The 15,213-nt window shown below is 41.9% G+C and overlaps 1 protein-coding gene across 1 annotated transcript in view; it reads right to left on the bottom strand.

The window, feature by feature from the left end:
- The window catches only part of ANXA3 (annexin A3), an 86,032-nt gene extending 70,819 nt beyond the window's left edge, over nucleotides 1-15,213 (bottom strand). The window contains exons 1-2 of the mRNA XM_056568809.1: nucleotides 15,080-15,213; nucleotides 8,275-8,306 (exon numbers count right to left, since the gene is read on the bottom strand). Coding sequence (XP_056424784.1) covers nucleotides 8,275-8,289 — 15 coding nt within the window. The 5' untranslated portion in view covers nucleotides 8,290-8,306; nucleotides 15,080-15,213. The remainder of the gene's footprint in view (nucleotides 1-8,274; nucleotides 8,307-15,079) is intronic.

Raw genomic sequence — 15,213 nt, 5'->3', positions numbered from 1 at the left:
GTTTTTGGGGGGCATGTTGCATTTAGGAAGCCCCTATGGTGCCAGAACAGCAAAAAAAAAAAAAAAAAAACACATGCCATACCATTTTGGAAACAAGACCCCTTGAGGAACGTAACAAGGAATAAAGTGAGCCTTAATACCCCACATGTGTTTCACGACTTTTGCATATGTAAAAAAATAAAATAAAATTTCACTAAAATGTGTGATTCCCCCCAAATTTCAAATTTTTGCAAGGGTTAATAGCAGAAAATACCCCCCAAAATTTGTAACCCCACCTCTTCTGAGTATGGAGGTACCCCATAAGTTGACCTGAAGTGCACTACGAGCGAACTACAATGCTCAGAAGAGAAGGAGTCATATTTGGCTTTTTGAGAGCAAATTTTGCTCGGGGGGCACTTCGCATTTAGGAAGCCCCTATGGTGCCAGGACAGCAAAATAACTCCCACATGGCATACCATTTTGGAAACTAGACCCCTTGAGGAACGTAACAAGGGGTACAGTGAGCATTTACCCCCACTGGTGTCTGTCAGATCTTTGGAACAGTGGTCTGTACAACATTTTTAATTTGCACAGCCCACTGTTCCAAAGATCTGTCAGACACCAGTGGGGTGTAAATTCTCACTGCATCCCTCATTACATTCCGTGAGGGGTGTAGTTTCCGAAATGGGGTCACATGTGGGGTTTAGTTTTTTTTTTTGCATTGTCAAAACCGCTGTAACAATCAGCCACCCCTGTGCAAATCACCTCAAATGTACATGGCGCACTCTCCCTTCTGGGCCTTGTTGTGCGCCCCCAGAGCACTTTGCGCCCACATATGGGGTAAGTCCGTAGTCGGGAGAAATTGCATTACAAATTTTGGGGGCTTTTTTCCCCCTTTTACCTCTTGTCAAAATGAAAAGTATAGGGCAACACCAGCATGTTAGTGTAAACAATTAATTTTTTTACACTAACATGCTGGTGTAGACCCCAACTTCACATTTTCATAAGGGGTGAAAGGAGAAAAAGCCCCCCAAAATTTGTTAGGCAATTTCTCCCGAGTACGGCGATACCCCATATGTGACCCTATACTGTTGCCTTGAAATACGACAGGGCTCCAAAGTGAGAGCGCCATGCGCATTTGAGGCCTAAATTAGGGATTTGCATAGGGGTGGAGATAGGGGTATTCTACGCCAGTGATTCCCAAACACGGTGCCTCCAGCTGTTGCAAAACTCCCAGCATGCTTGGACAGTCAACGGCTGTCCAGCAATACTGGGAGTTGTTTTGCAACAGCTGGAGGCTCCATTTTGGAAACAGTGGCGTACCAGAGGTTTTTTCATTTTTATTGGGGAGGGGGGCTGTGTAGGGGTATGTGTATATGTAGTGTTTTTTACTTTTTATTTTATTTTGTGGTAGTGTAGTGTTTTTAGGGTACAGTCACATGGGCGGGGGGTTACAGCGAGTTTGAGCTGCCGCGCAAAATTTGCTGCATCGCAAACTTGCAGCCTGATACTCACTGTAAGCCCCTGCCCATGTGAAAGTACCCTGTACATTCACAGGGGGGGACCTCCAGCTGTTGCAAAACTACAACTCCCAGCATGCACAGTCTATCATTGCATGCTGGTAGTTATAGTTTTGCAACAGCTGGAGGAACACGGGTTGGGAAACACTGAGTTAGGAAACAGACAAGGTTTCCCAACCAGTGTGCCACCAGTTGTTGCAAAACCACAACTCTCAGCATTCTCAAACATGCTGGGAGTAGTAGTTCGGCAACATCTTTAGAGCCAGATGTTGCCGAACTACAACTCCCAGCATGCTTGGAGTTGTAGTTTTGCAACATCTGGAGGACTACAGTTTGCAGACCACTAATACAGTGGTTCTCAATCTGTGCCCTTCCAGATGTTGCCAAACTACAACTCCCAGTATGCCCTTACTGTCCAGGCATGCTGGGAGTTGTAGTTCTGCAACATCTGAAGGGCCAGATGTTACAGAACTACAACTCCCAGCATGCCTGGACAGTAAGGGCATGCTGAGGATGTGTAGTTTTGCAACATCTGGAAGGGCACAGTGGTCTCCAAACTGTGGACCTCCAGATGTTGCAAAACTGCAACTCCCAGCATGCCCAGACGCCAAGGGCTGTCTGGGCATGCTGGGAGTTGTAGTTTACAGGGTCCCAATACAGCAATGCATGTCGCTTTACGGCGACGTGCATTGCTGTAAAGTGCCCGACCGCGGCTGAAGATCTACTCACCTGTCGCCGCCGTCTTCATCGCAGGGATCCGGGTCTTCAGGGACGAGGTAAGTACCGGGGCCGGTCCCCAGCACTCCCCCGTCCCCCGCAGCGTCCTCCGGTCTTCTTCCCGTCCTCTCCGGACTTCCAGGGGCGGGGCAGGACGGGAGGAAGTAACCCCCCCCCACCCCCTGCAATTGGTCAGTTAACTAACCGACAGATCGCAGGGGGATCGGAGGAGGTGGCAGGCTTGCCACCTGGCTCCTATACTTCAGCATGGTCCTGGCTGTCTGTGACAGCCGGGATCATGCGAAATTACCGGGCGGTCGGGTCCCAGAGACTCGATCAGCCCGGTATCGCCGCAGATCGCAAGGGCGATTTCCCTTGCGATTTGCGGCGATCGCCGACATGGGGGGCCTACATGGCCCCCCTCGGCGTTTGCCCTGGATGCCTGCTGAAGGATTTCAGCAGGCATCCGGTTCCGATCTCTGCCCGGCGCGCGGCAGAGACCGGAAAACACCAGGGCGTACTAGTACGCCCTGGGTACTTAAGGCCCAGGGTGTGAGGGCGTATCCATACGCCCTGGGTCCTTAAGAGGTTAAGTGGTAATAATTTTGAACTGCTTTTACCTGGCAAAGTGATTCAGAGAATGTTTTTGAGACATGTTGCACTTTATTTGTTGATAAACTCATTTTCATTTCTCCATGTTTGAAACTCTCTATTTGTAAGAGAAATAGTCATGCCAAATAAATGTAGTTATTAATTCACACCCACAACATGTCTACTTTATGTTGAAATCATTTTGTTTATTTTAAATTTTTTTTTTATTTCTGTACAACAGCTCCCCCTAGTGTCCAGTGCACAAAAGATGCAGCAACAGGTTTTGGACACTAGGGAGAGCTGTTGTACAACTAAACAACTCCTTTTCACCCGGAAGTGAAGCATGCAGGTGGGCGCACACACTCCACGCTGCTCAGGATTTTTATGTGCGAAACACTGCCATCAGCTAGTCAGATTTGACTACCTGATATGAGCGATCGCTGTGAGGGGGGGGGGGGGGTTTGGAGAAACAAAACCCCCCTAGGTCCCGGGGCAAGATAGCCACCATCTTACCGGGCGTGGTGGGATGCCATGAGTAGCGGCCAGTATCTTCATGACGTACATTTACGTCATGGGTCGGGGAAAACCTTCCAGGTTATGACGTACATGTATGTCATGGGTCAGGAAGGGGTTAATCAAGCCCGTTCACACAAATATTAATGTCATTTTACTTACTTTTCGACAATTATAAAGAGGTTTAAGACTAAGGATCATAACAGATCAGCAGCGTACTCCACAAGCTGCATAATTTTAATAAATACCACATCCAAAATAGTTATGTGTGGTCAAAATGGTGTATTCCTTTGTTTCCGTTAAACCTAAAAACTGAATTTTAGCCAGGGCTGGAGTCGGACGAAATTTTGGGTACCTGGAGTCGGCAAACAATGCACCGACTCCGACTCCTACTAAATTTAGATTGGAATAAAAAATAAAAAGCAAGTTTAAATGTCCCAATTCACAAAAAGTTATAATTAATGACTTCTCTACTTTAAGAATAAAGACCAATGCATGCAGTGCCTCACGTAACCGCAAAACTAACACGTTGAGTGACCGTGAAGAAGCATGCTTTTCATGAGCTTTACTATACGGCACACAACGCACAATTAGGAGCGGCAATACTTATACTTTCCATAGTGTTGTGTTCTGCTGTTACAGGGAACCCATGGATAACCTAGCCTCTCACTGATAAGGGGTTAAGGAAATATGTTTTTTGCAGGACTAGAGACACTTGTATAAGTTAAGGGAATGGAGGGTCAATAGTTCAAGACTGAAGCTGTAAACCATTGGAAAAACGGCTGCCATTCAGCTAAGGCTATAAAAACTTGTAAACTCGATTGTTAGCTTAAAGGGGTACTCCGCACCTAGACATCTTATCCCCTATCCAAAGGATAGGGGATAAGATGTCAGATCGCCGTGGTCCTGCTGCTGGGGACCCCCGGGATTGCCGCTGCGGCACCACGCTCTGTGCGTAATGACGTGCGATACAGGGGTTGGAGCACCGTTAAGTCATGGCTGTGCCCCTCGTGATGTCACGGCCAGCCCCCTGAATACAAGTCTATGGGAGGGGGTGTGGCGGTCTTCACGCCCCCTGCCATAGACTTGCATTAAGGGGGCGGGCCGTGGTGTCACGAGGGGTGGAGCTATGACATTACGCTGCTCCGTCCACTGTATCGCTCTGTATCCGTCCCCCGAACTCGCTCTGTGTAGTAATGAAAGCACGGTGCCACAGCGGCGATCCTGGGGGTCACCAGCAGCGGGACCCCGGGGATAAGATGTCTAGGGGCGGAGTACCCCTTTAAACATGACTATGGGATTCTACTAGGGAAATCATGTTTTATAATAAATGCCCCATCTTCAGCAGCAGATCAGCACACAAACTGTTCAATACAGTAGACTGTTGGCTTCCCAGACAGTAGTCCTGTGGTAATGACAGGTATGTTACCTTTCTTTCCTTCAAGAAATGTATAAAATACATTGGCATATTAATACAGAGGAGTCTGAGTCGGAGTTGGAAGTACAGAAAACTCGAATCGGAGTCGGAACATTTATCTACTGACTCTACAGCCCTGATTTTAGCTTACAGTTCTGACCTCAAAAGCATAGGCAATGTTCACATCAGTGTTGCAGAGCTTCGGTACAGCAGCTGATAACGGGGCTGGGACCAAGGTTGAGACACTGGATATCAAAACAATCAGACAGGTCTCATTCACTTTGAATAGGGTTCATCAGTGTTCAGTTAGATGTCCGTTGTTTTACATTATTTTAGCGGAGAAAGAAAAAAAACCTGACATGACCCTGACAATATAGCAGAATCAAGGAACAGAACTACAAACGCAGATGTGAATTTCTAATATTCTTAAACTTTTAATACAGATTGCAATTTTCTTTGTTATACAAACATCACCTTCCGCAGAACATGCTATTGAAGAGATTCATTATGTTTTGCAGGGGCTCAGCATTATGCTCACTGTTCGTTTTTATGAACAGCATATAGTCCTGGACTTGAAAGGGGTTGTTTCAAAAAAAAATTAATATTTACACCCTGGTAGGGTGGGAATTACTGATCATTTACAACTGTGAAGAAAAATGCAGGTGCGCCCAGTAGAGCCTGTAGGTACAAGTAGTCAGTGGGTGATGGTGGACAGTACGGCCCACCCAGATTCACAATGCAGAACATCAGAATAATATAGGTGAAAGGAGAACATAGATGGAAATCTACAAAAACAAAAAAAAATAAAAAAATATGTGCTTCTCCCCTAGAAAAGGGACTGTCCAAGGATTCTGACAAGAGTCTCTTTTGTATATTTATTCATTTCATTTGTATATTTTTTCACTACACTGCAATTTAGTGTACAGTCACGAGTGACTTCGGAACCACGCCTTTCTAAAAAGAACTTCATGAACTTTATTCATGAATAAAAAGCAGCTTTTTTTATTTTTATTTATTGGCTTTTAATTGTTGGAATACCATGCAGGTTTTACAAAATGTATAATCTGACCTGTTGTATCTTGAGCTATACTGCATGATGAAGACATTTAGTTTATATTCTCAATGCATTGCAGCTAATATACAAAAATAACTTACTTTTCTCCATATCCATGGACATTAAAGGGGTACTCCGGTGGAAAACTTTTTAAATCAACTGGTGCCAGAAAGTTAAACAGATTTGTAAATTACTTCTATTAAAAAATCTTAATCCTTCCAGTACTTAGCTGCTGAATACTACAGAGGAAATTTTTTTTTTTTGGAACACAGAGCTCTCTGCTGACATCTCTGTCCATTTTAGGAACTGTCCAGAGTAGCATATGTTTTCTCCTACTCTGGACAGATCTTAAAATGGACAGAGGTGTCAGCAGAGAGCACTGTGGTTATGATGTCAGCAGAGAGCTCTGTGTTCCAATAAGAAAAGATTTCTTCTCTAGTATTCAGCAGCTAATAAGTACTGGAAGGATTAAGATGATTTTTTTTAAATAGAAATAATTTACAAATCTGTTTGACTTTCTGGCACCAGTTGATGAATAAAAAAAGTACCCCTTTAACTTTTCTGAGGGAGAAGCCCTGTTGAGATGTCCTTTTTGTAGACTTCCATCTACAATCTCCTTTCACTTGTACTGACCAATTGCTCACTAAGGCAGGTCTCTTCCAGCACAATAAAACAACAGCAGGAAGGACATCTGCAGCCAGAATTGGGCATCGTTGGGAGAAACACAGCAGAAGATTGGGGCAGAGGAGTGCACTTTTATTTATCTGGACAACCCCTTTAAACCTATGGCATAGTAAATTTACAGTGCAGATTAAAAAAGTGTAAAAAAAATAAATAAAAAAAAAAATATATAAAAAAAAAAGCTTATTTAACCCCTTAAGGACTGAGCGTTTTTCCACTTTGGTTTTTTCCTCCTTGCCTTTTAAAAATCCTAACCCTTTCAATTTTGCACCTAAAAATCCATATGATGGCTTATTTTTTGCACCACCAATTCTACTTTGCAGTGACATCAGTCATTTTACCTACAAATCTACGGTGAAACGGAATAAAAAAATCATTGTGCAACAAAATTGAAGAAAAAACACAATTTTGTAACTTTTGGGGGCTTCCGTTTCTACACCGTACATTTTTCTGTAACAATGACACCTTATCTTTATTCTGTAGGTCCATACGATTCCGATACCCTACTTATATAGGTTTGATTTTGTCATACTTCTGGAAAAAAATCATAACTACACGCTGTGGCCCTGCATTCTAGAACGGGAGCGGACTCAGGGTGTACAGGTACACCCAAAGTCCTTAAGGAGTTAAACAAAAAACTAAGAATGACATTTTGCACACTACTCCTAATAAAACATAACTGTAAAAAAGGATATTAAAAACCGCCTTGCATGTAATTAAAATAGGGGCAAAGATTATTTTGTTAGTCCAAGAAATAAAACCTTTTTTGCGCCTTTTGAAGACACAAAAACCAGTCTAAAGATAATGATAAATGTCAGCCTATATGCGTAAAGTCAGTAAAAAGTGCAGTATTAAAGACAAACACTGGCTATGAAGTGGTTAAGCAGAGAAGGAACTTCCTGCATACCTGAACTCTGCCAGACTGCTCCTGCAGTAGAATTGTCAAGTTTTTTTGTTTTTTTTTAGTTCCAGCAATAACAAAACAGAAAGTGTACCATGACGTGTGCTGCAATGCTTTAAACTGAATCATTTACTTAACATCCTGGAGCACTTTACAGTCATAACGTTCAGGTTTGTGGGTACATCCAATTCTCTGCTGCCTCTATCAAAGGAGAATAGAACATCCATTCCAGAAGCCTATGTCTAGCAATTGGGAATTTTAGGAAATGGACTTACAAAATGGCCCAGATTTACTATTGTAAACCCAACATGATTTGTCGGGTTGTGCGCCAGATTCAGACGCATTGTGCCAGAATTGAAAAATAAAAAATAAAAAAAATAAACACCTGACAAACTCTCCATTCTACTCAAAAAAAAAAAAAAAAAAAAAAAAAAAAAAGGGGGCGTGGTTGTCAAGGAAGGGGGAGTGTCCGATATTTTCACAAAAACCCAACATATTTACTAAAGTTTCCACAGAAAATGAGGTGGGTTTGAGCTGAGGAAAACCAGACAGATCAGAGCAGGTGTAAAAAGCAAAGTGTAGGGAAACCTTTGTAAATAATGTGGAAAAATAATTGAAGGGAATTAAAACCCACAAAGAAACCTACAGCTCATTCTTAGTAAATCAGGGCCAATATATAACATTTCCAGTGCACAGTGTATGGAATACATGTAAACAGAGTTGGTATTCTATTCATAGCTTTTAACATCAGTAGGGATGTGGGCACTATCAGGACTTATGGTTTTAAAAGATGTAAAGAACAACATGTACACACTTATTCTATGTGTGCTATAATACTTGTTTCACTAAACATTCCAACTGATCATGTCCTCAGGTTAGTCCTATTATATGTTCTGCTTACCCATACAGCCGACATGTTGAGTTAAAGGGAACCTGTGAGGGGGAAAAAAAGGCAAACAAGGCCATAAATATAAAGATTTATATTCCATAAAATATATTAGAAATCATGACTGCAGGTAAACTACAGAGAACAGAAGGTTCTGCCTACCAGGATTAGGTAAAGAAGCACTACAGGATTTTTTTATTACATATAAAGTACAGCTAAGGCTATTATTAGAGAATAATGTAGATGTTCTTGTGTATGCCTTGTGCTTACATGTTTTACCCATCACAGCAGGCATAAGATTGGCCCCATGTTGGTTTGCAGCCTACAACATGAAGTCAATAATGCTGCCTACATTTCCCATGACCCCACTGGCTGAGGGGTTAGAGTTTAATCTTTGCAGATGGTTCCCTATTCCGTCTTCTAGGAACTCCAACTCCTAAGTGGGTTGAGGCAAGTTCCCATATCGTGTAGTTCAATGCATTTTCAAATTTCAAGTGCATTTTTAAACAGAATTATTGCCATAAGGCAAAGGCGATTTCACCAATAATTGCAATGTGAAGTCTTATGGTCGTGTTCATACGTTGAATTCTTACAAAATTTCTCACACATTTTGATTGTTTCTGCTACAATTTTCCAAAAAGTTGTAAAAACAAAAACAAACAAAAAAACAGACAATGGTTTAGTGGTTTCCACAATTGTGGAACATTAGTGCAATTTTGCCACTAGGTTAAGAAACTCATGGCAATTTTTTTTTTTTTTTTTTTTTTTAAAGTAGCAAAAAATGCAACATGTGAACACTGTTTCAGGGGAGGTGTATACGTTTATATATATATATATATATATATATACACACATACACACACACACGAGTCCAATAGAGAGCAGCAGATCTGGCAGGGGAGTGGAGGAGAGCAGATCAGCTGGGGAGGAGGATCTGATAGGTGAGGTCATCTTGTAGTCTGCTTACTCAAAACTGACATCCTGTGACACACATTAAACACTAACTTTTTGAGTTAGATTGGTGATCACTGACCAAGTTAAGGTAATAAAAACACGTGTGCAGCTATGCTGTAATAAACCAGACACACTGTATGACTAGTGATGGTTAATGTGCTTCTTTAAATAGGTTGTACGGAGTTCAATTTTCAGACTGATTCCCAAAGCCATCATTCTAAGGCCCACGGGGTCCCTGCTGATCTCAAATTCCTAGTCACCATCTCAACACACACACAAAAAAAAAAAAAAAGCCACTTAGCCAATTAATGGCTGCAGCAGTGATCCTTCCCGGCCAGTGACTGGCCAAGCTGGCATTTCCCACAGTGGGACCCCAGTGAGGGCATGTCAAAGATTTCACCACAGTAAAGCCAGCAGAAATGTCTACATGAAACATGTTTGCAGCTTTTCTATGTATGTCTAAGAGACAGGGCTGCCATCAGGGGCCCGGACCAAATTAAATGGTTAAAGTAGTACAGAGACACATTTCTGATGGTGGTCCTGCTAAGAGACACCTCATCTCCACTGCCAAGACTACCAGAGCTTTGCTGAGCCTATGTCGGCCATTTACTGAACCAAACACAGAATATACAGATAAAATGGTCTCTAGTATGTGTGTACCCATTGAGAACAAATACAATCCATACAGCCCCCTGCTGTATGTTGTGGATATAGTATAGATTATTATAAAGAAACCCCAAATTTATATACCCAAAATACTACAAATTCTAATCATTTAGAACGTCAACACAATCTAGGGTCTTGGGTCTCTGACTGAAGGACTGGATCTTTTGTTTTAAACGGTAGAACATAAGCCCATCCTGTCTTCCCTGTTGACATTCCATTCAGGATGTGATGCAAGAATTTCCCCTCTCCCACACTCCTGTAGATGATACACCGCACACACCCTAAGCAACCAGGATTTATTAGGTTTTACTTGGAATCACATTTTTTAAGAATTGCATGTGCACAGTTTTTACTTCACCAAAGCCAGAATTTTGTTATCATGTGTTCTAGCAGCTTAAACCTTAAACTGTCATTCCAGAGACCCGGCGATGCCAGATGCTCTCCACAGCCTGGCATGGAGAGACAAGGCTTATACTGGGCGGCCAGGTTGCTGAAGTCAATAAACCGTGCCCAGTGAGTTCCGTGCATGAGTTCTATTAAACAGAACAGGGCTCGTGCATGAAACATGCTTCGTGTCTCCACACAGGACTGGAAAGCACGTGACAACACAACGCTTTGTCACTATGTATTATGCAGTCGCAAGTCCTGTGACGTTTTGTAGTGCTACAGTCATGGCCATAAATTTTGGCACCCCTGAAATCTTTCAAGAAAATGAAGTATTTCTCACAGATAAGGATTGCAGGAACACGTTTTACTATACACACGTTTATTCCCTTTGTGTGTATTGGAACTAAACCAAAAAAGGGAAGGGAAAAAAATAAAAATAAAAAAAGCACATTGGACATAATGTCACACCAAACTCCAAAAAGGGGCTGGACAAAATTATTGGCACCCTTAACTTAAATCAGTCCCTTCCTATAACAATAAGCTTCTTACACCTCTCAGCCGGAATGTTGGACCACTCTTTCTTTGCAAACTGCTCCAGGTCTCTCTTATTGGAAGGTGCCTTTTCCCAACAGCAATTTTAAGACCTCTCCACAGGTGTTCAATGGGATTTAGATCTTGACTCATTGCTGGCCACTTCAGAACTCTCCAGTGCTTTGTTGCCATCCATTTCTGGGTGTTTTTTGACGTATGTTTGGAGTCATTGTCCTGCTGGAAGATCCAGGTTCTCAGACGCAAACCCAGCTTTCTGACACTGGGCTGTACAGTGCAACACAAAATCTGTCAGTAATCCTCAGATTTAATTATGTCTTGCACACACCCAGTGCCAGGTCAGCAAAATAACCCCAAAAAATCATTGAACTCCACCATATTTCACTGTAGGCCTCATTCCATTTCCGGTAAACAGTAGAATGATGTGCTTTACCAAAAAGCTCTATCTTGGTCTCATCTGTCCACAAGACGTTTTCTCAGAAGGATTTTGGCTTACTCAACTTCATTTTGGCAAAATGTAGTCTTGCATTTATGTCCGTGTCAGCAGTGGGTCCTCCTGGGTCTCCTGCCATAGCATTTCATTTCATTTAAATGTCGACGGATAGTTCGCACTGATACTGATGCTCCCTGAGCCTGCAGGACAGCTTGAATATCTTTGGAACTTGTTTGTTATTGTTGATATTTTTCCACAATTCTGGTTCTCTAATCCTCAGACAGTTCTCTTCTCCTCTTTCTGTTGTCCATGCTTAGTGTGGCGCACACAATGTAAAGACTAAGTGAACTTCTCTCCTTTTTATCTGCTTTCAGGTGTGATTTTTATATTGCCCACACCTGTTACTTGCCCCAGGTGAGTTTAAAGGAGCATCACATGCTTGAAACCATCTTATTTTTCCACAATTTTGAAAGGGTGCCAATCATTTTGTCCAGCCCATTTTTGGAGTTTGGTGTGACATTATGTCCAATTTGCTTTTCTTCCTCCTTTTTTGGTTTTGTTCCAATACACACAGGGAATAAACGTGTATAGAAAACATATGTTACCACAATCCTTTTCTGTGAGAAACACTTCATTTTCTTGAAAGATTTCAGGGGTGTCAACATTTACGGCCATGACTGTACTTGATTGATTTTAGGCCCCTTTCACATATATGCGTCGTCCGGCAGCTTTTCCCTCCTGCGCTGTAGAAAAAGCATCAGGCGAAGTTTCTACTTTGTTTTTTGTCCTGCGCTTTTTGGTTTGAAAAAAAGAAAAAAACGCAAGAGAAAATGCCTGAAAATACGCCAGTGCTATTTCCTGCGTCTGGCGTTTTTTTCATTTGTGTGGATATTGCATTTTTAGCCCCCTTTTTTTTTTTTCCCCGTACCCAAAATTTGTTGGGTACAAAAAAAAAAGAAATAAATAAAAAAATGTTCACAAAATTTTTATTTTTTATAATTACATTTTTAATAAAGTGTGTGTTTCACTTTTCCCCCCCCCTAGCTTTTTTTGACATTTTATAGGTAGTACTACTGTTCCATGATGGGAGTTAGTAGTACCTGTACTGATAGACATATCGCCCGATGCGATCATCTATAATATAGCAGAGATGTGGAGCGGCTCTATACAGTGCTCACATCTCTGCTCTGTACTCCGGCCAGTGATGTGAATAGAACATCACTCATTCATATTTTCCGCCCAGACTGGGGATTGGCCGGATGGTTGTAGCCAATCAGAGCTCTCATAGGGAAAGATGAATGAGTGATGTTCTATTCACATCACTGGCCGCAGTATAGTGCAGAGATGTGAGCGCTGTATAGAGCCACTCCGCATCTCTGCAATAGATAGGACGATCACAGCGGATGTCAGGAGTGATACCTGCTGTGATCTTTCCTTAACTGCAGGTACTACTACTTCCATCATGGAGCACACTGTTCCATGTTGGGAGCTGTAGTACCTGCAGTTAAGGAAAGATCACAGCGAATGTAACTCCTGACACCCGCTGTGATCCTCCTGTACAATGTATAGATGCGGCCGCTCTTCTATGGTCCCCTGCACTGATGTATATATACACCTATTAATCTGGCCAATCACAGCTCTCTGTGGGAAATATGGATATATATATATATATATATATATATATATATATATATATATATATATATAGGCAGTGCAGGGGACCATAGAAGAGCAGCCGCCGCATCTATAAATTATACAGGAGGATCACAACGGAACCAAGGACGATCTGTCAATTAGTACAGGTACTACTACTCCCATCATGGAACAGTGTGTTCCATGCTGGGTGTAGTTGTACTACCTAAAAAATGAAGAATAAAAAGTGAAAAAAACACACACACACACACACACACACACACCACATTTTTATTATTGTCGGCTACATTTTTAGTGCCCTGCCCGCCCACATAAATTGATCCCTGTATAAAAATTTTGATGGAAAAAATAGTATTTAACAAAATTTATCTTTTTTATATCACTACTGTATTTTTTTTATTATTTTTTTTTTTTAACGGTACCCGTCGAAAACCCACATGGCGTTTTTTTTTTTTTTTTTTTTTTTTTTTTTTTTTTACTCCCATAGACTTCTATTGGACAAAAATGCCACGATTTCAGGGGGAAAAAAAATACAAAAAACGCCAGTGGCTCAACATGCTGTGATTGAGCTGGAAAACGCAAAAAAAAAAAAATGTGAAAAACGCCAAAAGGATAAAAAATAAAAATAAATAAAAAATAACAAAAAAACACACCAAAATGAAAAACGCCAAGTGGAAAAATTATTTTGCGATTTCTCATTGATTTACACCTGGCCGCAGCATTTTTTTGGCCGAAAAAACGGCATGCGGCAGAACTGTTTTTTTCCCCAAAAAAAAGAAAAAGAAAAAAACAAGCAGAAACTTCAGAGCATCAGAGAGAAACTGACTGTAGAACTGATTCCGTTCATTTGAATGAGACAGTAAACATTCATCCAGCATCTTAAGTTGGATGCTGGACAATGATTTGGCCGTATTAGCGCCGGACAGGGGATGGCATCTTGTAGACACAATATCGGATCTATACTATACTCATGCACTTTCGTCATCAGCTGCAGTAAGTTTCGGCTGGGTTCAATAAGCAGGACATATGTGAACCCAGGCTAACCAATTAGCAAAACTCTATTTCTCTATTTTTTTTACCCTTTAAACCTGTTAAGGACACAGGGCATACCTGTACGCCCTGCGCCTGTTTCCGCTGTTATGACGTGGGGTCACAAGCTGACCCCGCGTCATAGCGGATTGGTCCCAGCGGCTAATACCGGACATCACTGATCATGATGATGTCTGGTACTAACCCCTTAGACGGAGCGATGAACTAAAATAAAAGAAAATGCTTCCCGGCAGGTCAGTCAGGCTGATCGTTATCACCGCGGTAAAACCGCAGTGTCCTGATCAGCTGAGAGGATGCGAGGAGGATCCCTACCTTCCTCCTCGACGTCCCATCGCCAATCTATTGCTCCATGCCCGAGATCCAGGCTGAAACAGCAGAGTGCTGATAACACTCATCAATGCTATGCAATGGCATAGCATTGATCATGTGTATGCAATCACAAGATTGCATTTTATAGTCCCCTATGGGGGCTATAAATGTGTAAAGTAAAAAAAATAAAAATATAAAGTAAAAAAAGTTTATAAATGTGATTTAACCCTTTCCCTAATAAAAGTTGAAATCACCCCCCCCCCAACACACACACTTTTCCCATAAAAAAAAAAAAAATTATATATATATATATATATATATATATATATATATATAAACATTTGTGGTATCACTGCCTTCACCATGAACTTTCTTACTTCCAGCCATTTCTTACTTCCAATACAAACAACAGTGTTTTCCAAACAGTGTGTCTGTCCCCAGCTGTTTGCAAAACAACTCCCAACATAGTTTTGCAACAGCTGGAGGCACGTTGTTTAGAATACACTGACCTACAATATATGCTATTATTGCAAGTATACTGTCTTGATAACCTTGGCATTCCCCACACTGGTGTTCTACATAATGTACCCTCTATGACTACAGGTTGAGAGGTGTACCCACTACTTGGTCTGCGCTCCAATGTTCATTCTTAGTCGCATATTGCGACTTTTGGGTTTTGGGTGAAATTACAGATGCCAACGCCGAGGTGTGAACAGGCTCCCACGGAAAACAACTAAAAAGTTCTGTAACATACATATTACTAGAAAAGATGACGATACAAAGGTACTATAAGTGTCTTATCCAATAGTAACAACTCACCGGGGAATCCAAAGACCTGTGTCCACCGAGGACTGCTACAGAGCACACTCACTGCACAGCCGCGCCCGAGCATCCACTTCCCCTGCCTGTTATACTGGAGATGACGAGCGCGCCAGCCACCACACCTACTGCTC

The sequence above is a fragment of the Hyla sarda genome, chromosome 1 (assembly GCF_029499605.1).
Source record: "Hyla sarda isolate aHylSar1 chromosome 1, aHylSar1.hap1, whole genome shotgun sequence".
Taxonomy (NCBI): domain Eukaryota; kingdom Metazoa; phylum Chordata; class Amphibia; order Anura; family Hylidae; genus Hyla; species Hyla sarda.
Note: the sequence above shows the minus strand (reverse complement) of the source record. Positions and strands in the feature narration are given on the sequence as shown.